At 40.3% G+C, this 26,776-nt stretch overlaps 1 protein-coding gene across 3 annotated transcripts; it reads left to right on the top strand.

The window, feature by feature from the left end:
• Positions 1-26,072, top strand: LOC108712576 (calcium/calmodulin-dependent protein kinase type IV). Of its 3 annotated transcripts, XM_018254844.2 has the most exons (12): positions 2-318; positions 1,538-1,698; positions 4,200-4,278; positions 5,984-6,046; positions 6,706-6,788; positions 9,110-9,182; positions 10,486-10,576; positions 20,575-20,649; positions 23,470-23,545; positions 23,813-23,939; positions 24,378-24,530; positions 24,951-26,072. In XM_018254844.2, exons 2-12 carry the CDS (start codon positions 1,601-1,603, stop codon positions 25,182-25,184), a joined length of 1,152 nt encoding a protein of 383 aa, XP_018110333.1. In that variant the 5' UTR covers positions 2-318; positions 1,538-1,600; the 3' UTR covers positions 25,185-26,072. The 3 variants fall into 3 exon arrangements, with proteins under 3 accessions (XP_041417743.1, XP_018110333.1, XP_041417753.1); XM_041561809.1 differs by lacking the exon at positions 20,575-20,649 and having other exon boundaries at positions 1-318; XM_041561819.1 differs by lacking the exon at positions 1,538-1,698 and having other exon boundaries at positions 3-318.
• The last annotated feature ends 704 nt before the right edge of the window (positions 26,073-26,776 follow it).

The following is a 26,776-nucleotide window of genomic DNA, read 5'->3' as shown; positions in this document are numbered from 1 at the left end:
GTGTCAGTGGTAGAGGGAGGGAGCAGAGTTGGGTGTGTGATGGGATGAAACCGACCTGGTAGACAAGGCAGCAAAAAAGAAAAAAAATCTGTATCACTGGGAAAACTGTGACAAGTGGATTTTAAAAAAATCAACTGGATTTTATAATACAAGAGGTGATAGAGGTGTTTTCTCTTTTGAATATTTGCATTGAAAGAAGAATAATATTCCTGCAGTGAATCCGGAATAAAGAATGTACAGAAGAAAGAAGGAATATAGTAGGTCCGATACCTGAGCTGCGTATAACCAAGATGGAAAATTGGTAGACAAATGCATTATGTAAGTACAGTAAGTAAGTATAGTTTTATATTTAAAATGTAAACATTAGCTGGAATATTAAAGACAGGATCAGTTTTGCAATCAAAACTAGAATAATCCACACAAAATAAGCATTCATATTGCACTAATAAAAGAAAATAGAATTATTCTTTGATAGGAGCTAGAGCACTGTCATTGTCTATTATATATAATGGTACTTTATATAATGGTACTTATTCAATGGGTTTTTAGGAAGAAATACTGTCCATGTAATTGGACTCTGGCTTACCACAACTTAATTACAGAACAACTGCAATTTGAATTGCCAGTGTATAAATTGCTGTTCACACTGACATCAAATGCCCTACAGGAGCCTATTTGATATTATATTTATGATAAACGTTTTCTGTTAAAGAAAATGCAAAAAGTGCAAAAATACTTTATATTAAAATGTGTAGGAAGGTTTTTTTAAAATGTATTTTGGGGCACATTTACTTAGCTCGAGTGAAGGAATAAAAAACTTCGAATTTCGAATGTTTTTTTTGGCTACTTTGACCTTCAACTACGAATCGAACGATTCGAACTAAAAATCGTTCGACTATTCGGCCATTCGATAGTCGAAGTTCTGTCTCTTTAAAAAAAACTTTGACCCCCTACTTCGCCACCTAAAACCTACCGAACCTCAATGTTAGCCTATGGGGACCTTTAAGCTTTTTTTGGTCGTAGAAAAATCGTTCGATCGATGGATAAAAATCCTTTGAATCATTTGTTTCGAAGGATTTAATCATTCGATCGAACAAATTTTCGTTCGATCAAACTAATTGCGGTAAATCCTTCGACTTCGATATTCGAAGTTAAAGGATTTAACTTCGACAGTTGAATATTGAAGGTTAATTAACCCTCGATATTCGACCCTATGTAAATCTGCCCCTACGTCTTTTCTTACATTTTTCTCAGTTTCATAAGTAGCGTTGTCACACACTTTACTGTATTTTGCTTTTAAGGCAAATGTAATAGAAGTACTTGATGGTAAAGTAGAACAATTGGAACAAGTGAACATATTTAAAAATATTTGAAATAGAGTGTTCATAATTATATAGTGTATATATAGTGAAAATACAGAGAACAGAAAATAGACAATCCATTACATAAATTAAAACCTTACAAATATTAAACTCCAAATGCGAATACACAAACAAGAGGACCTTAAAGAATCTCATTGCAAACCTATTGTTTTTAGATGACTGGAAAGAACTTCTGATATTCGCAATTATTATAATTTTGCATGGGGTATAATTAAAAAATGCCAACCTGCAAACCAGAAGAAATGTACTGTATTGATGGTTCCCGGCGAGATGCAGTCTTGGAGAACTTCTACACAATTGGCCAGGAGCTTGGAAGGTACTGAGTCTCTTGGAAAACCATTCCCTGTAAAAATTATATTTTTCTAGTTTAAAAATTGTTGAGTTATACAGTATTAACTACCATATAAATCTTGTTCTTAGTATCTACAAAAAAGCAATTAACCTCTTATACTCCATAGATCATTTACTGCCAGCATTATAGATTTTATTTTATGGTTTGTCACAATATTGTATGGCAACACATGGGGTATATTCACTAAAGGACTAATTTTCGCTAGCGACCAATTCGCCACACACTGCGCCACTTCACCAAGCGCAAATTAGTTACCACTATGCAAATTCACTACAATGCGAAGTTGCGTCTCAGCAGCAAAACACTTGCGAATTTTCACTAGCGTTACATCGACTGGGCGAGAATTTCATAGTGAATTTTCTCTCATAGCGTTCATTTCTGCCTAGCGAAACATCAATAGCACTCTTACACTTAGGTTAATTTGAATAGGGCTGGTACTTGAAAATCATATGGATGTCTTTATTAGAAATGTTGGTGCAAATGCTTGAAGTGGCCACTTTTTCAAACACATGTCCAATGAGCCATAATAAAGACAGAAGAGATGCTCTAATGCCCTAGACATGAGCCCACACATAACTCTTTAATAGCTTGGGCTTTCAAATGCAATCCTGCTCTAAAAAAGAAAAGTTGTCATAGTTTTTTTCCAACTTTAATGCATTTCCGGCATACAGTATATGATGTCATAAGACATAAGATTGAGGAAGATGTAGCTTTTTTTATCAGTTCGCCTGGACGGAGGTGGTGAAGTACACTCTGGCGAAAGAGGTAACATTCAGTAAAATTGGCATCTTAGTGAATTTGCGGAGTAACAGACGTTCGCCAGAGCAAAAAGTCACCTGGTGATAGGGTACAAATGAACGCTAGCGAATTGTCCTCTATGCCTGTTAGTAAATTGGTGATGTCCCTGTGGATGGGAATTCTGGTGAATTTTCGCTAGCGTCTGCCACTTCGCCCTTTGGTAAATCTGCCCCATAGAGTGGGAACAAAAAATGTATAAAGTGGGTTATTGTGTTTTAACTAAAATAAATGCAATCTGCAGCCTGCCAACTCTAGAGATACTACCCAGTCGAAGTCAAAAGGATTTAGTTGTTTACGAACTTGGTCAAATGGTAAAACCGAAGGTTTCCTTTACATTTATGGCTAAATCTAATATGCTCCTTATAAGTCAGAGCTGAACTTAGAACAGCCTTAATTAACACTGGTTGCAGAAAATGGTGAAACAGGCCAGAAATATTTCACTGAGAAGCTAAGGAAACTCTGGCTAACAAATGTTTACTGAAAAAAAAAATTGGTAGAAGCCAATATATGGTGCTAAATTATGCTATTAGCATATAAATAAAGCAGAGTATTCTCTAAATGACTTGTGCAGGGGTGGGGGGGGGGAAGAGTTCAGCAGTAACAAATCACCAGTACGCTGGTTACAGCATGACAAGCCCAGTCACATTTGATCTAAATCTGCTCATCTTTTTTTCTTTTTCTCCCTTGGTAAAAGCCTGGTCCTGTCATTGCTTAGCTCAGTTTTATATACCTGTCACAAGCTTCTATATATAAACAATGTGCTAGAACAGAGTGTTTGTTTTTTACAGTAGCTTATTGTCATTGGGTTAGTTCTTAGAGTAAACCCAAGGGATCTAGGGTTGGCTGGATCTCTGGGGGTTGTTCTTGCATCTGTCACTGAACATTTGATCAGCAGCTTGTACACAACTGTCCTTCGACTGCTGAATAAGACAAAACCAGCACAATGCATTAAGCCTATGAATCTTACCAGTTTTAATCATTTTTACTATCATGAAGGTTCAAATTGTTACATTGCTGGTCGTTTTTGACACTGGTAACAGCCTTAGCCAGGGTTTTACCAACTAGGCTGGTGGAAAATAGGCAAATAATGGCAACCCATCAGTCACAGTCTGTGTATGAAAGAGAGTGACATCACCATCAGACATTAAGAGGCATATTTATTATGCTGGGTAAATGAAACTTGCAGAAAAAATGTGTAAAAACCTGTGTGCAATAAATGACAAATTTGGGTGTGTTTTATTTTAAGCCATGTGAAAACCAGATTTGCTGCTGTTATTTTACATTGCTTCCGGCAGAAGTAACTTTAAGAAAAAATGCTTAAAAAATGTATGCAAAGCTGGTGCGGAGTAATATTCCGCCATTTTTTTACACCAAATAATAAATATGCCCCTTAGAATGCTATATATTCATCCCTGACCTTCCACCAACATAGCCCATGTTTACGTCTTCCTGCCCCTACCCTAAGTGTATTTATCACTACTACCTATATAAGCTGATTGTTCTGTTTTTGATGTACAATGAAAATGCTTGGGCCTTAATAAATAACAGTTTATTCTAGAATGTTCCAGAATAAGACTAAGGTAGGTGAAACTTGAATTTTACATCTACTACAAATGTAATATTATAATATACATTAAATTAATTACTTGAACAATTTATGTCTGCAGGGGTGCCACCTCTACAGTATTTAAATGTGAAGAAAAGGGAACCAAAAAGCTATATGCTGCTAAAATAATTAAAAAAACAGTAAGTAGTACATAGTAATCACAAATTTTCTATAATTGTTTCTGGGTTCTAGCGTTGATGTCAGTAGAGTGGATTTCAAGACGCCAATGGTAACTAATATGTGCTGCCGTTTTTGTTACATTTTGGCAGTTTAATAGGATCTCCACCCGAAAACCTTTTTTTCATAATGAAAGAAATTTCTGGCACAAGCTGATTGTTGATCATAATAGGGGCCTATACAGAGAAGCTGAGAAACGACCTAAGTCCTTGGCCAACAGAGTATTCAAGCATGTTTAATAGATATCTGCAATATCTCTGACCACATATTATTCAGGCAGGCCATATATGGGTCAATATGTTGGTCTTGACTGTCCTAGTCAGAAATCAATATTCGCCCATGTATGGCTAGCTTCAGACTTAAGAAATATTTTGTTCAGGTTGGTTAATAAAATCTTTGTGCTTATCAAAAGCATCTTTGAATTGAATGAGCAAGTAGAGAGAGAGTTATTTCCCTAAGTAAGAACCACAACTATGAAAACACCATCAACCACTGGCTGTTATAATTAATGAATAGAAGAAATAGTGATGTTCCACTTTAAAGTATAAGACTATTTCTTTAACCGCAATGAGCAATATAAATTCACTAAATTTTTTTACTTTTTGAGTTGTAGTATTCCAATATAAAATGTATAATGTAAAAACAATTGACTAGTAATGAGTGAATTTGTACCATTTTGCCAGAAAATTCAGCAAAACAATGACAATTTGCAAAACATATAGTAACTTGGTGTTTTCTTTCTGTTTTTTCATGAAAAATTAATTTAAGTCAATGGCCATATTTTCCACCCAAAATACATTGAAGTCAATGGGATTTTTTGCAGGTTTTTGTTGAGCAAAATACAGTGTAGTCAATTGGTGTTTTTTTGCTTCTTTTTTTCCCCACAAAAAACATTAGAGACCATAGGCATTTTCTCACTGCATTTTTTCCACACTAAGGGGCATATTTATCAAGGGTTGAATTTCAAATTGAAAAAACTTCGAAATTGAATTAAAAAAGACCAACCGAAATTAAGTTGAATTTTTTTGGGGTTGAATAGGTCCGTTTTCAGTCTAATAGGTCAGTATTCTGCCAAATTCAAATAGTTCGAATTGAAGGAATAGCACATTCGATCGAATTTGATTCGAAATTTTTACCAAAAAAAACTTAGATTTTTCAAAGTCCACCAATTGCCTCCAAATAGGATCTAGGAGGTCCCACATAGGCTAAAACAGCAATTCGGCAAGTTTTTGATTGCGAATGGTTGAAGTCGAATTTTTAAAGAGACAGTACATGATAAATTTCGATATTCGAATTTTCAAATTTTTTGCAATTTCTAATCGAATTTGGACTATTCCCTAGTTGAAGTACAAAAAATAGCTCGAAATTCACATTTTTTCAATTTGAAAATTCACTTCGACCTTTGATAAATCTGCCCCCAAATATATTGGAGTCAATGAGCATATTTACCTGCATTTTTGTTTCACGTTTTTACACAGCAAAAATTTTTATAGTGAAATTTTGTCACAGTTTCTCGAAAAAAAATGTGCCTATGTCGAAATGCAGACCTTCACCACAATTCCATGGTAAAAATTCTGACCCTTCTCTGACTTTTTGGCAGATATATAGATTTCACATGTGCAAATTATACCATTGCTAAGTGATGGCATTTCACAAACTTTCTTTCAGATTGATCTAAAAATTGCGAGAACAGAAATTGGAGTACTGCTACATCTCTCACATCCAAATATTGTAAGTCATTTAAGATACAGTATGTCTCACTGTGTAATATAGCATGTAGACTCTCGTTCAACTCAATCATGCCAAGTCTTACATACTTTGCACAAATATGGTTACATTTGCTTTCATACTGCAGGCAGGCCAGAGTTTTTAATTTAACGAAACGCCTAGATAATTTTTTTTTTTTTTAAAAAAAACATATAAATAAAACAATATCAATGTCAGGATCTTTCCATAGAAGTCATTTATGTAGTTAGCATACTTTAGAGAACACTGCCCCGATAGCTGAAGAGTGGGAGTCTTAAAATATTAACTCTGTCCATTCCATTAAAAACCTGATCAAAATACCCCTTACTATAATGATTTGTGCAATAGGTTGCCCTAGTACATCACAAAAGATGTGATGTAACTATATTTCTGAAATGTTCAAATTTCACCCAAAAACACAAATGATCATTGCCTGTTTAATTCCAACAATGTATACAGGTATCCCTTACAGCACTCAAAGTATTCCCATCAGGGTGTGCAGTAAAAAATGAGCATCTTGAAGAGCACAACATGGGTTATGCCCCCATAATAAGTTTAATGGTCGATATTATGTACAGTTAGTAAGTGGTTCCTATCAGTATTGGGGGGGGGGGTTAAATCATTCTCATTTGTTTGTTTTTCAGATTAAATTAAAGGATATCTTTGAAACTCCTTCAGAATTCACTTTAATTCTTGAACTAGTGACAGGTGGAGAACTATTTGACAGGTAATGAGGCAGGTACCTTGTGAATTTTATTATGGATGAATGGCACAACTAAATGTTTTAAGTGATATACTGTGCCTGTCTTTCATTTATATGTAACATTTGGTAGTGGACCCATCCACAGTTCTCACTATAAGATAGTATATACAAGTTAGGGATGTGTAAATCTATGCAGAAAAGTTTATATCAAAAACAATATAAGTCCCAAGGCCTCTTCAAGTAAAAAAATATTAATTTATTGTTATTCACATTAAAACAGTATCTAGTACATACTACCCCACATATCCCACCTTACGCGTTTCGCACCCTCAGGCGCTTAGTCATAGGTGTATACAGATACACCTATGACTAAGCGCCGGAGGGTGCGCAACTCTCAGTCTATACTGAATCATTCTAAGAAAACATTGGAATAAGCAATGACAAAATGGGTAGGATGGAAATGGTAAAAATTAATATTTTGGGGAGATAGGAGCATAGTCAACCTTGCCAGACTCTACAATTGCATGATACACATAGGAAAATATATAACACAATTTCACAACTCACCTTAAAGGAGAAATAAAGCTTAAGTGAAGATATAGGCTAGAAATGTTGTACATTATGTTTTAGCTTCTGTCCCTGCCCAAGGTAACCACAGGCCTTTAGCAGGTAATATCGTGCCTCCAAAGATGCCCCAGTAGCCCCACGTCTTCTTTTCTGCTAATTCACTGCACATGCTCTGTGCTGCTATCGGTTATTGAGCTTAGGGACGGACTCAAAATATACAGTACACATAGAATAGAAATGTTACAATATAAGGCTGAATAGTAATTAATACAGATCATTTCTACATGCCAACACAGAAACCAGTGCAACTAGCTTAAGAATTTAATAATCAGCCCTGTAGCATCAGGTTACACTACTGGCTATTAACATCTTCAAATGTTTCAAGCGACCTCTGCCATTGATGACATGACCTTGACAGGTTTTAGATGGTGTTTTTGGTGGTTTAGATTTGAGATATTCCAGGGTCAGGGTATAATAAATCTCGAAAATTTGAGTTTTTCAAAAAAAAAAAAAACGGAGGTTTTTCTTTTTAATTGATTTTGGACCAAAAAAATAACCTTGAAAACACAACTAAATCCTTAATAAATCTGCCCATAAATGTTTATATATACAGTACCTATTACAATTATAGCATGGAAACACACTTCCTCTCCAGTAAACATCTGCTACATTGCTGAGGGGGCTAACTGGTCATATGAATTAAACAAATATCCAAGGCTAGCAGCAGTACTTAATTGCTTATATATTATAAATGTTTATATATATATAGTACCTATTACAATTAAAGCATGAGAACAGACTTCCTCTCCAGTAAACATCTGCTACATTGCTGACGGGGCTAACTGGTCATATGAATTAAACAAATACCCAAGGCTAGGAGCAGTACTTCATTTCTGTGTTTCTGTGTCTGTGTTCACGTCTGAGTCTGGCAGTATGTATAAGTTGATAGTTAAGGCTGGTGTAGTTATTTTTTTCAAATGTATGATTGCCATGGCTGGGATAAATTGGAGGTTTTGCAATATTACTGTGTAATTTAGGTATAAGACATTAGCCCGCCATGATCCCCTTGGATAATTTCAAGAGGTTTAATTAGACTTGCTTTTTTTTGCCTTGCCTGATCTAATTCCTTAGCTTGTATTGATTACGTAAAGCATTTTGGAGTAGTTTTATTGGGAGCATCCTAAGCAACTATTACACATTAAATAAATAACTGCAGTCCTTCCTCAACATGATATTCTTTGCAGTGGCTTAAGTCCTGTTTTAAGCAATGGGATGATGCTGCATGGATAAAGTTGGTATGGTCGTAGGGGGTAAGTTTTATCAAATTTTAGATTGCGTTATGCAATGCAGTAACCATCGGATTTTATCTGGTCAGAATGTCAGATGTAGCATGCAGAGTTCCCTTCCATCAGGTGTGTCATGTGGCAAATCTTCCATGTAGTTTACACACCAAATTTTTTATAAAATTTTATTAGTGCCATTATATTTTGACCTGTGCAACTACATTTAACTTATAGGGTGCGGTCTGTCAATCTGACACCATCCTACAAAATCTCCTGTGTAGTTTAGCTCTAAACCATCGACAGTAAATGGATAAGGTTGACGCATTGATGTATTACTCCTTGGTCAGCCACATGGCCTATAATGTTCATGAAGTCTGATACTCTGTGCCAACTGGTTTTCTACACATTGCTTTCAGAACATTTCCAGTCTGTCTTTGATGTCAGATGTGATCTCTCCTTAGCTTTAAAAAATATTATTTTTCTGTCTTTCTGTAGAATAGTAGAACGTGGTTATTACAGCGAACGGGATGCTGCCTGTGTTGTAAGGCAGATTCTTGAAGCAGTAGCCGTAAGTTCACAATTGCAAAACTTTCCTTTATAAAGATTATTTTACAAAATGACATAAGACCTTTGTACAAAGCTTTCTTTCAAGTTTATGTCTGCGCACAGATGTTAATCTTTAATCAAAAACAGTTTTTTACTTTTTTGCATAAAGGAAAATGTAATTCTGTTAATATATATTAATTAACAATTTTAACAACTTTAAAAATATCGGTTTCAAAGTTATTTGTAATTGCAGTTCAAAACACTATTTGTTTTTCACTTTCTGTTCACTGATTCATACTCCAAGTAGAATTCAAAATGCAAAAGCTCTCCAGATTGCTATTTAAGCAATCTGGTTGCTGGGGTCCTAATTACCCCAGCAACCATGCATTGATTTAAATAAGGGAGTGGAATATAAATAGGAGAGTCCTGAATAGAAAAATGAGCAATAAAAAGTAGAAATAACAATACATTTGTAGCTTTACAGAGCATTTGTTTTAGATGGGGTTAGGGACCCCCATTTGAAAGCTGGAAAGTGTAAGAAGAAGAAGAAGGCAAATAATTAAAAAAACTTAAAGAATAAATAATAATAAGACCAAAAATTTTAAATTTGCTTAGAGGCCATTCTATAACATACTAAAAGTTAACTGAAAGGTGAACCACCCCTTTAATTAATGTATTCTTTGGGCTTATTCCCCCTTAACTGCTATGTAGAACACTACTAAGCACAGGGACAACAAGGAGGAACAGCCAACAGCTATTGCTAGGGGTGTAAGAGTGAGCCACAGAATTAAAAATAAATGGATGATGTGCAATTTCTGCTTGGATCAGCTGCCACCTTGGTTGTGCTTTAAACCCTTGTAAGGGCAGGACATTGAGTCGGATCAATGTAGTTGTAAACATGCGATTTCTCCTTCACTTCCGTTTTCAGTAAAACATCCGACACGTCGCATACGTTGTGTCGGGTCAAAATGGATCGAGTCCTGCCCTAAGAGAAAAAAGTTCATAAAATTGATATTATAGGAGCAAACTTTCCTTCCCAGAATTGCTGATATTTTTCAATACAGAATATAGGAGATAGGTCATCTTCATGAACGTAGCCATTGTCATGAACGGGGCCATTGTTGCCAGACCTGTGATAAGAAGGGTATAAGGAGGGATGTAAATAGGTAACTAAAAATGGTTGAAAGCTAATTTCTGCCACTACACATAACTGTGGGGCATAATTTGTATGTATCAGCATTTGTATCTTTCAGTAAAATATTGCTCTATTTTTTGCAGCTTTTTTTGGTTTTGGAATAAAAAATAAGTTTTTTTTACATTTTCAGTATCTACATGGAACTGGAGTTGTTCATCGGGATCTAAAGCCAGATAATCTTTTATATGCAGACATGACTCCTGACTCCCTTTTAAAAATTGGTAAGCCTCAGCTCTATGGCACACTTGCATTTTTATTAGCAGCAGCAGTTCATATATTCAGTTATTAAAGGGATACTGTCATCGGAAAACATGTTTTTTTTAAAACGCATCAGTTAATAGTGCTACTCCAGCAGAATTCTGCACTGAAATACATTTCTCAAAAGAACAAACAGATTTTTTTATTTTAAATTCTGAAATCTGACATGGGGCTAGACATTTTGTCAATTTCCCAGCTGCCCCTGGTCATGTGACTTGTGCCTGCACTTTAGGAGAGAAATGCTTTCTGGCAGGCTGCTGTTTTTCTTTCTCAATGTAACTGAAGGAGTCTCAGTGGGACATGGGTTTTTACTATTAAGTGCTGTTCTTAGATCTACCAGGCAGCTGTTATCTTGTGTTAGGGAGCTGTTATCTGGTTACCTTCCCATTGTTCTTTTGTTTGGCTGCTGGGGGGGGGGAAGGGAGGGGTTGATATCACTCTAACTTGCAGTACAGCAGTAAAGAGTGACTGAAGTTTATCAGAGCACAAGTCACATGACTTGGGGCAGCTGGGAAATTGGCAGTATGTCTAGCCCCATGTCAGATTTCAAAATTGAATATAAAAAAATCTGTTTGCTCTTTTGAGAAATGGATTTCAGTGCAGAATTCTGCTGAAGCAGCACTATTAACTGATTCATTTTGAAAAAAAATTTTTTTCCCATGACAGTATCCCTTTAAAGTGAATGTTTGACAAGGTTACCATTGCTCAAGGCTTATTCTGCATTTTCAAAAATAAAAGTCTTTCTTATGCTAAAAATCCAGGATTCATCCAGTATTACGTTGTAATGGGCCCGAAGGCACAGTAATAGTGTAGACCAAAGAGGAGACCAGACCAGGTTCGAGGTACAAGAGGGTTTATCCAAAGAATCGTCAAAATACAGGCAAATAGGTCAGACCAGGCAGAAGACAAGCAGAATCGAAAAACAGGCAGAAATCGGTACACAAGAATCAATATAGAAGATAACACCCAGGAACTCTGTAGCAGGAACCTATAGTTGGGCAAGGACTGGAAGGGGAAGTGCGTTTAAGTAGTCCCTGGGTTGGCGCCAATTTTGACGCGCTTGCGTCAGACGCAGACGCCAGCGTCCTCACACTGGCGTCTCGACGCCGGCGCCCGATTCTGACGCCGGCGTCCGTTCCGTCGCCGACGACCAATCCTGGAGTGGGAAAAAGGTGAGGTCATAGACCTGTGCCCAGCAGGAGCCATGTGGTGAGGCAGGCAGTCGCCATCTTGGACGCTATCTTGAGAACATGAGATAGATTCCATTACAGTACCCCCCTCCTTAGGGGGGGCCTCAGGACCACCGAGTCTAGGGGAGAGAGGGAATAGTTTATGGAATCTACGAACCAAGATGGGCGCATGGACATCTGAGCTCCTGACCCAGGAGCACTCCTCGGGACCGAACCCCTTCCACTCGATGAGATATTGAAGAGTGCCCCTGGAAAGACGAGAGTCCAAGATCCTCTTCACCTCGAATTCCTGGTGATCGTCAACCAGGACTGGAGCTGGGGGAGAAGAAGAAGAAAAAGACACAGCAGGCTTAAGGAGAGAGACATGGAAGGCATTCGGGATCCGCATCTCTGGAGGGAGTTGAAGACGAACCGCCACCGGATTGATGATTTCAATGACAGGAAAGGGACCGATGAATCTGGGACCAAGCTTGGGGGTAGGAATCTTCAGGCGGATGTTACGGGTGGAAAGCCAAACTTTGTCACCAGGAGCATAGGGTGGAGCGGAAATCCTCTTCTTGTCGGCAAACCTCTTCTGGACCAGGGAGCTCTTCTGCAGATTAGAGGCAACAGCAGCCCAAATAGCCATCATGTGGGCAGCCTGATCGTTGGCGGCAGGGACATTGGTGAGGAGAAGATCCTGAGGGAACGCCAATGGATTCTGACCGTAGACACAGAAGAAAGGGGACTGATGCGAGGAAGAATGCAAAGCGTTGTTATGGGCGAACTCAGCCCAGGGAAGGAGATCCGACCAATCGTCTTGGCACAGGGAAACATGGCAGCGAAGAAACTGTTCCAATGCCTGGTTCACTCTCTCAGCGGCTCCATTGGACTGTGGGTGATAGGCAGAAGAAAATTGCAAAGAAATGTTGAGAGCTTTGCACAAGGATCTCCAGAATCTAGACACGAATTGTGAGCCACGGTCAGAGACGATCTCGACAGGAAACCCATGGAGACGAAAAATATGTTGGATGAAAAGCTTGGAAAGTTCAGGAGCAGAGGGAAGTTTGTGGAGGGGAATGAAATGAGCCATCTTGCTGAACCTGTCAACGACAACCCAGATGACAGTGTGACCGGAGGAGACAGGCAGATCCACAATAAAATCCATGGCAAGATGAGTCCAAGGACGAGATGGAATGGGTAATGGAAGAAGGAGTCCTTTGGGGGGAGAATGTCCAGACTTGGAAATGGCACAGATGGTGCAAGAAGAAACAAAGTCTTTGACGTCCTTCCTCATGGATGGCCACCACACCAGGCGAGAAAGGAGTTTGGTAGTCTTCTCCACTCCGGGATGGCCGGCCTGTTTAGAACTGTGGGCCAGGGATAGAATAGACTGGCGACAATCAGGTGGAACAAAGGCAACCCCTAGAGGAATATTGTCAGGAGCAGAAGCTTGAGCGGAAAGGATTTGTGAAGCCAAGGAGGGAAATAGGGCAGCGACGATCTTAGAGGGAGGGACAATGGGTTCAGGATCTTCGGAGCAGGGAACTTCAGGAACAAAACTTCTTGACAAAGCATCAGCCTTTCTATTTCTAGAGCCAGGACGAAAGGTGATGATGAAGTTAAAACGGGAAAAGAATAGTGACCATCTGGCTTGTCGGGGATTCAAGCGTTTGAGGGACTGGACAAATTCAAGATGGTCACGGGGATGGAGGATCCTTCCAGTAAATGTCTCCACTCCTCCAGGGCGAGTTTCACTGCCAATAACTCACGATTCCCCACATCGTAGTTCTGCTCGGAGGAGGAAAATTTCTTAGAGAAGAATGCACAGGGATGTAACTTTCCATCCGAGGATGATCTCTGTGACAAGACAGCTCCAGCTCCCACATCTGAGGCGTCGACTTCGAGGAAGAAGGGAAGAAGGAGTTCGGGGTGTCTGAGAATAGGTGCAGAAGAAAAGGCAGTTTTCAAGGATTCAAAGGCTTCCAAGGCTAGAGGAGGCCAATGCTGTGGTTTACCCCCTTTGCGGATAAGGGCCAGGATAGGAGAGATCTTGGAAGAGAAACCTTTAATAAATTGTCTGTAATAGTTGGCAAAGCCAATAAATCTCTGGATAGCCTTGACACTTGTGGGGAGGGGCCAATCAAGAATTGCTGAAACCTTGGCTGGATCCATCTTGAAACCCTGCTGGGAGATGATGTATCCAAGAAAAGGGATGGAGGACACTTCAAACGAACATTTTTCCAATTTAGCGAAGAGACTATTCTTTCTTAGGCGAAGAAGAACTTCTTTCACTTGGGAGCGATGCTCGTGGAGATTTTTGGAAAAGACAAGAATGTCATCCAGATAGACGACAACACTTTGCCCCAACAAGTCTCTGAATATATCATTTACGAACTCCTGGAAGACCGCGGGGGCATTACAGAGTCCAAATGGCATGACTAGATATTCGTAATGCCCGTCTCGGGTATTGAAGGCGGTCTTCCATTCGTCCCCTTCACGAACTCTAATGAGGTTATAGGCACCCCGAAGATCCAGCTTGGTGAAGATCTTGGCCCCTCTTAACTGATCGAAGAGTTCGGAGATTAGGGGGAGAGGGTAACGGTTTTTAATGGTGATTTTGTTTAACCCCCTATAGTCGATGCATGGTCGCAGACCTCCGTCCTTCTTTTCGACAAAGAAAAACCCAGCACCAGCAGGGGAGGAAGAAGGGCGGATGAAGCCTCTTTGGAGATTCTCCTGAATGTAGGTCTTCATGGCAGCCGTCTCAGAGGGGGAAAGAGGATAGGTGCGACCCCGGGGAGGCATGGAACCAGGAAGAAGTTCGACCGGACAGTCATAGGGTCGGTGAGGAGGAAGAGTCTCTGCAGAGCCCTTATTGAAGACATCAGCAAAATCTTGATAGACGGATGGAAGGAACAAATTGGAAGAAACAGAAGAAACCTTGATAAGGGGTACGGCAGGTAAACAGTTCTGTTGGCAATAGGGGCTCCAGCGGGAGACTTGAGTGGAGGACCAGTCAATGACTGGATTATGGGAGCACAGCCAGGGGAGCCCCAAAACGAGTGGAGTTGAAGGGCAGTCGATGAGTAGAAAGGCCAATCTCTCCAGATGCATGGTGCCCACTCTAAGAGAAAGTTCAGCGGTGGTTTGAGAAATAATGGCCGAAGACAGAGGGCGGTCATCAATAGCCAACACTCGCAGAGGAGAGGCCAAGGGTTGTAGGGGAACCGCATGACGAGCAGCAAAAACTCTGTCCATGAAATTTCCAGCAGCACCAGAGTCCAGGAAAGCTTGCACTGGGATTTTCTGGGAACCGAATTGGATCTGTGCTGGAAGAAGGAAGCGTTGAGTAGAGGGTTGGGGAGAATAACAAACACCACCCAGATAGGTCTCCCCAAACCTACCTAGGTGTTGGCGTTTCCCGGCTTCACAGGGCACTCATGGGCGAAGTGCAATTTGCCCCCACAATACAGGCATAGGCCGGCAGCCCTTCTCCGTAGCTTCTCCTGTTCGGAAAGACGAGCCTGTCCGATCTGCATGGGTTCCTCAGTAGATGGAGCAGAGGAAGCAGAAGCCGCAGGAGTAGGAGAGGGGAAAGCAGTAGCCGGATTGAAGAGTAGGGGTCTCTGGAAGCGGGGAGCCCAGGGTGGATTGGAACCGGGGGATTACTTCTTCGAACGCCTCTCGTTCAAGCTCGACTTGAAATTCCCTCTGTCGGGTGTCAACCTTTATAGCCAGCGCCACCAGATCCTCCCACTGAGAAGGAATTTCCCGGGAGACCAAGTCGTTCATAATACGCATGGCTAGGCCGTTGTAGAAGGCGGCATGGTACCCATCATTGTTCCAGGTGGTCTCCGCCACTAGGGTGCGGAACTCGATAGCGTACTCTGGAACAGAGCGAGTGCCTTGCTGGATCTGGAACAGGCGAGCCGAGGATGCCATAGCTCGACCAGGGGCATCAAAGACGATCCGAAGTTCACGGATGAAGGCTCTGGCGTTGTCAATCAAAGGGTCCCCCTTCTCCCACAGAGGTGATGCTCACTCCAAAGCCTTCCCCTGCAGGCGAGTAATCATGTACCCCACTTTAGCTCGTTCGGATACAAACTGACCTGGCAGCAGGGCGAACTGGATCTCGCACTGGTTGATGAAACCTCTGCATGCATCAGGATCGCCGCTGTAGAGGGGAGGCGCAGGAATGCGAGGTTCCGAAGGCTGGAGTGGGCTTGCAGGAACGGCCACAGGGACCGGGGCCACCGGTGACAATGCCGACAACTTGTCCAGAATAGCTTCTAGAGCCTGACCGAAGTGAGACTGCTGGGCTTCGTATGACTGCATGCGGGAAGCCAAACCACGGATAGCGCCACCGACATCAGGTGGAGCTGGGGTCTCCTCCAAAGGGTCCATGGCCCAACTATACTGTAATGGGCCCGAAGGCACAGTAATAGTGTAGACCTAGGGATGTAGCGAACGGCGGAAAAAATGTTCGCGAACATATTCGCGAACTTGCGACAAAACATGCGAATAGTTCGCGAACGTCGCGAACCCCATAGACTTCAATGGGAAGGCGAATTTTAAAAGCTAGAAAAGACATTTCTGGCCAGAAAAATGATTTTAAAGTTGTTTAAAGGGTGCAACGACCTGGACAGTGGCATGCCAGAGGGGGATCAAGGGCAAAAATGTATCTGAAAAATCCATTGTTGACACAGCGCTGCGTTTTGTGCTGTAAAGGGCAGAAATCACACTACGTCACTCAGGTGATGTTTCTGGACACGGAATGTGAAAAAGCTCACACAGCTAGGTGGCACTTGGTTAAAGACTGGGCAAATAATGCCTGCAAGGTCAACGTATACACTACAGCAGTGGATACGGAATATATTATTGCTGCTTGAAAAACGTCACTCGGGTGGTGTTTCTGGAGACGGTATTATTATTGATATTTAGACAGAATGTGAAAAAGATCACACAGCTAGGTGGCAGTTGTTTGAAGAACAGATGCAGATGAGAGATCAGCAGCAGGACAGCTGCCCACAGCAGCTACATACAGAGCACTGCAGTAGAAGGTAGATTACTAGCCAGCAAAGCTACCCTAAAATGTCCCTCAAATCCCTGCAGACTTCTGTCCCTCCAATACAGAGCAGTATCAAGTAGATTACTAGCCAGCAAAGTTACTATCAACTGTCCCTCAAATCACTAACAGCTCTCTCCCTACACTAGCTCTTCCAAGCACACACAGGCAGAATGAAAAAACGCTGCAGGGCTTCAGTTTATATATGGAAGGGGAGTGATCCAGGGGGTGGGGGGGGTGGTCCAGGAGGGAGAGCTTCCTGATTGGCTGCCATGTATCTGCTGGTCTGGGGCGAGAGGGCAAAAATAAGCGCCAGCTAAGGCGAACCCAAATTGGCGAACGTCGCGCGACGTTCGCGAACATTCGCCGAACGCGAATAGTCGATGTTCGCGCGAATTAGTTCGCGGGCGAACAGTCCGCGACATCCCTATGTAGACCAAAGAGGAGACCAGACCAGGTTCGAGGTACAAGAGGGTTTATCCAAAGAATCGTCAAAATACAGGCAAATAGGTCAGACCAGGCAGAAGACAAGCAGAATCGAAAAACAGGCAGAAATCGGTACACAAGAATCAATATAGAAGATAACACCCAGGAACTCTGTAGCAGGAACCTATAGTTGGGCAAGGACTGGAAGGAACCTATAGTTGGGCAAGGACTGGAAGGGGAAGTGCGTTTACGTAGTCCCTGGGTTGGCGCCAATTTTGACGCGCTTGCGTCAGACGCAGACGCCAGCGTCCTCACGCTGGCGTCTCGACGCCGGCGCCCGATTCTGACGCCGGCGTCCGTTCTGTCGCCGACGACCAATCCTGGAGTGGGAAAAAGGTGAGGTCATAGACCTGTGCCCAGCAGGAGCCATGTGGTGAGGCAGGCAGTCGCCATCTTGGACGCCATCTTGAGAACATGAGATAGATTCCATTACATACGTGCACAAAAATATATCTATGAAAACTATAATCAACTTTATAGACTGTATTTAATACTTACGGCTTTGGACACAAATGCTGTTTTCAGCGTGTGTAATTGGGCTGACCTCAGTCTGTGTGTGAGCGCACACGGGCTAATCAGATTCAAATCAATGGAGCAGGGGCACTGAGCAGATCTGCTTCTCTCAGCCTGCAAATTTACTCAGGGTGACAACAGCTGCTGATCAGCCACTGTACAACCACTGTACCCATACTAAAGTCATGAATATCCTGTAAAATATATGCTTATAAACAGTGATGAGTCATCGGTTATAAACAGTGATAAGTGAAAGGCCACATAAATCATGAACAAATAAAGTACCCCCTGTTGTAAATTATGTTGTAATATATTTTGATCCACGACTTGTATAAAAGCAGTTTTTTTAAAATAGGGGAACATTGTTCCCAATAAATATAACTTTACTCAATACACAGTACAATACAGATACTATAATTTCTGACTTGTACAAAAACAATCAACACAAATGACCAGTTCACACTGAGGCCTGTTTATCAAAACTAGACTTTGTGAAGGTGTGAAATGGAAGAGCAGGTATTTTCATGCCACCAGTAATATAATTTACTTGCGCGGATTAAAAGGTTAGTGTATTGGGCATAGGCATTTTCCATGCGATTTGTCGCAAGAGGTAAAGATCTTCCAGTGTGTCATTGCCCTTAAGACTGATCTGAACAATCTGGAAACTGGCAATCTGGGCAGCAAAGTGCCAGATAAGGTTCAATGTTTATAAATCTAAGGGGGTGAGCATGGGATGTAAAATTATGCAAGTCATGAATACCCATTACGGTATGTTGGGCAAATACTTGATGGAGAAGGAACTAGGGATATTTGTGGATAACAGTTTTAGCTGTGGTAAGCAATGCCAGTCAGTAGCAGACGGGCCAACAAAGTATTGTCTTGTACAGGGTCAGACTAGGCAGACGGGACAAATGAAAAAACCTGGTGGGCCCCGCTGACTCGCACCCGCTCCCCTATCAGTATAACAAGGTAAAACACATGTGGGTAACAAAGCGACCCAAAATAACTTCCCCTCCTTATATACGATTATCTCCATATGTAAAACACTTTATTTGAGCAAAAATGCTGTAATGATTCAAGAAGGAAAGTATTTGGTCACGCATGGGAGAATCACACTGAATCATACTGGACTTCATAGCAAATCATAATACAATGAGTTTGTGCCAGCATGGTTTTATGCGTAATAGATCTTGCCAGACTAACTTAATTTCTTTTTATGAGAAGGTAAGTAGAGACCTCGATTCTGGGATGGCAGTGGATGTGATTTACTTAGACTTTGCTAAAGCATTTGATACAGTGCGACACAAAAGGTTACTGGTTAAATTAAGGAATGTTGGCCTGGAACATAGTATTTGTACCTGGATAGAGAACTGGCTAAAAGATAGACTACAAAGAGTGGTGGTAAATGGAACATTTTCTAATTGGACCAGTGTTGTTAGTGGAGTACCGCAGGGCTCTGTACTAGGTCCCTTGCTTTTCAACTTGTTTATTAATGACCTGGAGGTGGGCATTGAAAGTACTGTTTCTATTTTTGCAGATGATACTAAATTGTGCAGAACTATAGGTTCCATGCAGGATGCTGCCACTTTGCAGAGTGATTTGTCTAAATTGGAAAACTGGGCAGCAAACTGGAAAATGAGGTTCAATGTTGATAAATGCACTTTGGCAAAAATAATATAAATGCAAGTTATACACTAAATGGCAGTGTGTTTGGAGTTTCCTTAAATGAGAAGGATCTAGGGGTCTTTGTAGATAACATGTTATCTAATTCTGGGCAGTGTCATTCTGTGGCTACTAAAGCAAATAAAGTTCTGTTTTGCATAAAAAAGGGCATTAACTCAAGAGATGAAAACATAATTATGCCTCTTTATAGGTCCCTGGTAAGGCCTCATCTGGAGTATGCAGTGCAGTTTTGGACTCCAGTCCTTAAGAGGGATATAAATGAGCTGGAGAGAGTGCAGAGATGTGCAACTAAATTGGTTAGAGGGATGAAAGACTTAAATTATGTGGGTAAACTGTCAAGGTTGGGGTTGTTTTCTCTGGAAAAAAGGCGCTTGCGAGGGGACATGATTACACTTTACAAGTATACTAGAGGACATTATAGACAAATAGCAGGGGACCTTTTTACCCATAAAGTGGATCACCGTACCAGAGGCCACCCCTTTAGACTAGAAGAAAAGAACTTTCATTTGAAGCAACGTAGGGGGTTCTTCACAGTCAGGACAGTGAGGTTGTGGAATGCACTGCCGGGTGATGTTGTGATGGTTGATTCAGTTAATGCCTTTAAGAATGGCTTGGATGATTTTTTGGACAGACATAATATCAAAGGCTATTGTGATACTAAGCTCTATATGGGTATATAGAATTTAATTAAAAGTAGGGAGGGGTATGTGTATGGATGCTGGGTTTTCATTTGGAGTGGTTGAACTTGATGGACTTTGTCTTTTTTCAACCCAATTTAACTAACTTTGTAACATGGCCCAAAATGTTGGTCCAGCTGAAGATCTTAAGTGCAGTATTATCATAATGCAAAGTAAGAGCTCACCAGAGAAAAATTCACCCACTTTCTATTCATTCCTATTTTTAGTGTGTATTAGAGTGTATTTATCAAATGGTGAAAATGCAATGTAGAGGGAATGATAAAAGGAATTATAATGGCACTATATACACTGTATAGAATTTTCTTTCCATGCTATTAATTCTCAATAATTCAATCATTTGAAAGCCGACTTCGGACTGTCCAAAATTGTTGATGACCAGGTAGCCATGAAGACCATGTGTGGTACTCCAGGATACTGTGGTGAGTTGTATAAATATATATTATTTAGCTACATTAGCAAAGATACTTTATGCTTTATCATGTTATATGTGCACTTGCCGTACCTCACGAGATTTCACTTGGAAAACTCGTTGTCTAAAGCTATTTCGAAGTACTGTGGAAAAGATTGGTGCTAGATAAAGATTAAGGGTACACAGAATCCACTATTTTAGGATTTGCACTAATCCTGAATCCTTTGTGAAAGATTTGGCGAATTCCGAACCAAATCCAAACCCTAATTTGCATATGTAAATAAAGGAAACAAGAGTAAAAGTGAAATGCAGACAGTCAAAAAATTTGTTCACCTCCTTGTTTGTGTTGATGAAAAGTCACATGATTTTTTGCATTCAGATTCGGTATGGCCGGGCACTTGGATTTGGCTGAATCCTTCTGAAAAAGGTTGATTCCCAAACTGAATCTTGGAATTTGTGCATCCATAATAAAGATATATATATATATATAACAATATATCTATATAAGATAACAATATAAGCACATTCGTTTCGGGCTAATTGATGGGTTACATATCTAAAAGTGTATAAACGTGATGTAGAGCTCAATCATGTTTAGCATTTTTAAGTTGTGTTCTTCGTGAATACATGAAAAATTTAATTTTTTCCATAATTCTGCTGAGAGTCCTGCCTTAAGGTGGCCATACATGGAGAGATCCGCTCGTTTGGCGATGTCGCCAAACGAGCGGATCTCCCTCCGATATGCCCACCTTGAGGTGGGCAATATCGGGCTGATCCGATCGTGGGCCCTAGGGCCCAACGATCGGATCCTAGCGTTCGCCAAACGGGCGGTCGGATCGCGGGACCGCATCAACGAACAGATGCGGCCGCGATCCGACGGGATTTTTAATCCCATCCGATCGAGATCTGGCCGACTTTCGGCCAGATCTCGATCGGGGAAGCCCGTCGGGGGCCCCCATACACGGGCCAATAAGCTGCCGACACGGTCTGTCGGCAGCTTTTATCGGCCCGTGTATGGCCACCTTTACTCGATTAATGCTAATGATATGCCCCAATTTGGCAGCTTCCAGTGTAGAACAGAGTGGACCCCTTTTACTTAGTATAGTTCATTACAATCATTACACAATTATATATTATATTGACTTGTTTCAAGAACTAAAAGAGAACATAATCCTCCGACAACCCCAGCACCCCCTCCGTGCCCAAAGTGTTACTGCCAAAAGTTTCCCTAAGTGTGTCCCAGATATAAAAATACAAAACAGGAAAGCATGGTTGACAGATGCCAGGATAGATGCCATGTACACTAGCTACTCCTACTGAGGCCTACCTCCACCTCAGGCTCTGAGTACCATCCACCCCTCCAGTAGGTGGGATCAAAAGAGGCAGAACCACAGGGAACTACCAGGGAACTCTAGCTGGGAAAGGGAAATAACTTCCTCTCCCAAAAGTGAACAAACCAGGGATTTCACTTTAAGGGAGCATTCTGTATTGTAGAGGACCTTAACTATTTCACATCCTTACACTCTGTGTAGCTGAAGGCCTTGATATATTTGCTGTGTTCAACCACACAAATTCTTTCTGTGTGAGCTAATTTATTAACCTGTTGGGCAAAACACAGGGTTACACAATTAAATTAGGGCCTAGGAACACTTGTTAACTGAAAAATACACTGGCACTCGCAGCAAATTCAAGCAGGGAGGACCCCTTGCGTGTTTATTCACAGGAATACAATGTTCCAGGGCTATACCCCTTTGTCAAGCACTTCGGCAGGTTTAATTTGGCGAAGTATTGAAGTCGAAGTTTTTTTAAAGAGACAGTACTTCAATTATCGAATGGTCGAATATTCAAATTATTTTTACTTCGAATCGAATTTGAAGTAAATTCGTATTATATTATTTTTGCCAAAGTGCATAACCTTCAATTTATCAACATTGAACCTCATTTTCCAGTTTGCTGCCCAGTTTTCCAACTTAGACAAATCACTCTGCAAAGTGGCAGCATCCTGCATGGAACCTATAGTTCTGTACAATTTAGTATCATCTGCAAAAATAGAAACAGTACTTTCAATGCCCACCTTCAGGCCATTAATAAACAAGTTGAAAAGCAATGAGACATGTCTACTTTTATCTGAATTTGAGTGTACTGCTGTTTGTACATTTCCCATACAGAAGAATGGGGTCAGATAACTAAAAATACACAAAAAAACAGGAACATGCTTGTAAATGCCACTGTGTAAGGGCTATTATAGCAATCAAATAATCTTTTTACAATTAATTCAAATTCTGTTACATTTAAAGGAATTGTTCAGTGTAAAAATAAAAACTGGGTAAATAGATAGGCTGTGCAAAATAAAAAGTGTTTCTAATATAGTTAGTTAGCCAAATATGTAATGTATAAAGGCTGGAGTGATTTGATGTGTAATATGTCACTACTTCCTGCTTTTCAGCTCTCTTGGTTTACACTGACTGGTTACCCTGGCTACCAGGCAGTAACCAATCAGAGACTTGAGGGGGGGCCACATGGGTCATATCTGTTGCTTTTGAATCTGAGCTGAATGCTGAGAATCAATTACAAACTCACTGAACAGAAATGTACCATGTGGCCCCCCTTCAAGTCGCTGACTAACTCAGAGTTATAGAGCTGAAAAGCAGGAAGTTGGATTCTGGCTGTTTTATTAGACATCTGCTCTCTCCAGCCTTTATATATTACATTTTTGGCTAACTAACTATATTAGAAACATTTTTTATTTTGCACAGACTATCTATTTACACAGTTTTTATTTTCACACTGAACTGTTCCTTTAACATATTTATTTATGCTTTGTTTACAGCACCAGAAATTTTACTTGGCTTACCTTATGGGCCAGAAGTGGATATGTGGTCTGTTGGAGTCATTACATACATTTTGTAAGTTTCTTTTATGTAGCATTTTTTTATGGTTAATACTTGTTTACTGTATGTGGGGAGCATGAACAGTTGCAGTGTCTCTATTCAAAGGTTACTTGTGGTGGAATGCATAAAGAAACCACCGGAGAGAACCACATGCCAAAATGCGTGTCTGTAGAGGCATGAAAGATAGGGTGGGCTTCTGAAAAATGTGTATGTTAGCCATATTCACTGATTATGCAATATGTATAAAAAGCTATTTTAAATGTATCCTCTTCTTTATATTAGATTATGTGGTTTCGAACCGTTTTTTGACCCCCGGGGTGATCAATACATGTACAGCAAAATCCTAAATTGTGACTTTGACTTCATGTCTCCCTGGTGGGATGAAATCTCCCTAAACGCTATGGATTTGGTACGTAAATAGTCAACTTTATTGCAATTTTCAGTATTCTACATAATCCATTAACTAAAAACTGGTAAAAGTGATTAGTTATTCTTTCATGGCAATAAAAGAAACCTTATCTGAAACATAAAGTAACTTATATACTGCTCCCTACATTTTAAAGGGGCAGTAACACTGGAAAATGCCTTTTATGCATTTAAATGTAATGTTCTGCAGAATTGTAAACCATTTCTAGAAACCATAACTTGATGTATTGACAAAGGTAAAGTAAAATCAGAGAAAGAAAGATTAATAGCAATTATTGTACATTGCACATTTTCATTTGTTAATTGTTGATTTTCTGTGCAACACTTTTATGGGTATGGAGCAACAATCTGTCAAACAGGAATTGAAAGACAATACCAAATGGTTATTAGCACATGGTGCTCTTCTGTGCTTTGCCACCAGGTAAAAAAATTGATTGTATTGGATGCAAAAAAAAGAATGACAGTCTCTCAAGCTTTGCAACACCCATGGGTAACTGGAAAGGCAGCTAAGTTTTCCCATATGGACCATACACAAAAGAAACTACTGGAGTTCAATGCTAGGCGCAAACTAAAGGTAAGGAATAATACTGTATGTACTGTAGTTGAGAAATCCTTATCTTCCTCAAGTGTTTAACTGTTAGAAAATATAGTGCATCCAGTCTTTCTTTCCATTTGCAGTTAGCTTCTAACATCTTGACACTTGCATCTTGTGACAAAATAATTCTCAGATATAGTGGTTACAATAATGTCATGAAATTAATTAACTGTGTGAATCATAAAAATGATGCCATTTAAATCACAGCAGTTCAAAGCAGTGTTAGAATTTAATCCATTAGTTTTTTAGTCTGCAGAGAAAACAAGCAATGTCATATTAGCTAAACATGTGATTTACTAATAATATAAAGAATTGTGCAGACTGAATAAATTAAATATAGACAGGCTTTCTGGATCAACTAATTAGGGCAATGCTCTTTCATTGCTTTTTTTTCAATAGGCAGCTGTAAAAGCCGTAGTTGCTTCAAGTCGTTTAGGAAATCATGGCCACCATGAGAATTCAAGAAATATACAAAGCCCTGAAAATATAAGATGGTCTGAGAGCTCACAAGAAGAGGCTTCAAGATCCTGTGTGACAAAAGTCTCGGGAACTGTGATGGCCAAAGCATCGGCCAAAACTGAACAAAAAGTGTCTTCAGTTAGTGCACAAGTGATGAATGCAAGAAAAAGCTAAAATGCTAGCAGGAAGATATTCTGCAGCCAGTATGATTTTGTACACTTTTCTCTTTTTTATCGATTATATGCCCATATGTTGCTCATTTTCCCTAACTAGCATGGTAATCACAACAGTTATAGTGTCTAATTACCTCTATGCACATTTGTTTAATTAATATAGGTATTTTCTTATAACAATATACAGTACATCTTCAATTTTTTTTTTAAACTGAAATAATTCTAATTCAAATATTTCTTAAATGGGGCATATTGCAGACTTAGAAGCCAAGAATAGCAGAGGATAACCTAACTACCCTGGGCCCTGAATAAAAATATTTTGGGCCCCCCATCCTCTATGTACAAACTACAATTCATTTAATGCATCCTTCTAGGAATGCTACTATTATGTAGTGAGTTACTGGACTATAATTCAATGGGAAAAAAATGCCTCAAGTTCCTTGAGGGGTGAGGAAGGTGTATGGAAATCTACTTTACACTCTGATGCCTAAATATTGTGTTTGGAGAGGCCATATTTCAAATTCACCCTTGTATTCATGAAACCACTCTTTAATATGTTTAAAAGTGTGCATGGTGACATTATTATCGAAACACCATAAGGAAACAACAGCTGTAATTGTGTACTCATTTGATAATTTGATTACCTTGTCCATTCTATCAGGGTCGGCTCTTGGGGGCCCTGCCGGCTCAGATCCGCACCCAGATCCAAAATTTGTAAGTTTCTTCGTGCCGCGACCTTCGTTTGTCGGGCGGTCACAGCAAAAACATTGCACGCCAGCTTAGCGAGGGAGGCTGGAGGGGGGGCGCTGCCCCCATGGGCCCCCCACTCCGACCCTGCTTTTTATATCCCAGTGAATAAAATGTCCCTGGTACATTTCTTACTCCATCATGTACAGCAGTCTTGTATTTTGTTTTCAGTCGTGAATACCAGTAGAGGACTGATCATAGTGTTTAGTCCTCCAAAATTGTCACATATACTTGAGACTTTTATATGTCTGTCTGTCAGTCTGATCCCTTCATTTTATATATATATTGTGACAGGGTGTTTGCGCAACACCACTGTCTTGGAGGAAAGTGCACTATAAAAAGGGTGCATTTAAGCTGCATTTTATGGGATACCTAGCACAGGTAGGGTTAATATTCCCTCTCAGCCAAGTAATCAAGTGGAAGCTGAGAGAAGAGCTACCTGGAAATGTAAAAAGGCTGTGTTCCCACACCTCAGGGCTCTCCAGGCACCTCCTAGAGTAGAGGGAAGTGTGGTGCTGCTGGGAAAGACTGTGCCCACTTATACATGTATTTTAATAACATACATTTACATTCAAAGGGTTATATTGGGGTCTGGATCCTTGTCTGTGTGTTTTTTTCCCAAGGGATTAACTACTGAATGTTTTTTCTTCTTTCTTGGTTTATCAAAAGATTAATCAGTCTTGTTTGTGTTTGTCTGCATTTGAATAGTTAATTCTCAATAAATGTGATGGCAGTCCACCGATTTGGTCCAACAGAAGAGCTGCTGATGCTATCAAGAAGAATGCTATTCCATCTGTAAATTATTCAGTTAGAACACACTATACATCAGCTGCCATTCTTGCATCT

This window comes from Xenopus laevis, chromosome 1L, assembly GCF_017654675.1.
Source record: "Xenopus laevis strain J_2021 chromosome 1L, Xenopus_laevis_v10.1, whole genome shotgun sequence".
Taxonomy (NCBI): Eukaryota; Metazoa; Chordata; class Amphibia; order Anura; family Pipidae; genus Xenopus; species Xenopus laevis.
Note: the sequence above shows the minus strand (reverse complement) of the source record. Positions and strands in the feature narration are given on the sequence as shown.

Excerpts from the sequence above, each read along its gene's own strand:
- LOC108712576 (XM_018254844.2), top strand. The coding sequence starts at position 1,601 with ATGCCAACCTGCAAACCAGAAGAAATGTACTGTATTGATGGTTCCCGG. Across the intron at positions 23,940-24,377 it reads CCCTAAACGCTATGGATTTG|GTAAAAAAATTGATTGTATT; the intron begins GTACGTAAATAG and ends CTTTGCCACCAG. Across the intron at positions 24,531-24,950 it reads ATGCTAGGCGCAAACTAAAG|GCAGCTGTAAAAGCCGTAGT; the intron begins GTAAGGAATAAT and ends TTTTTTCAATAG.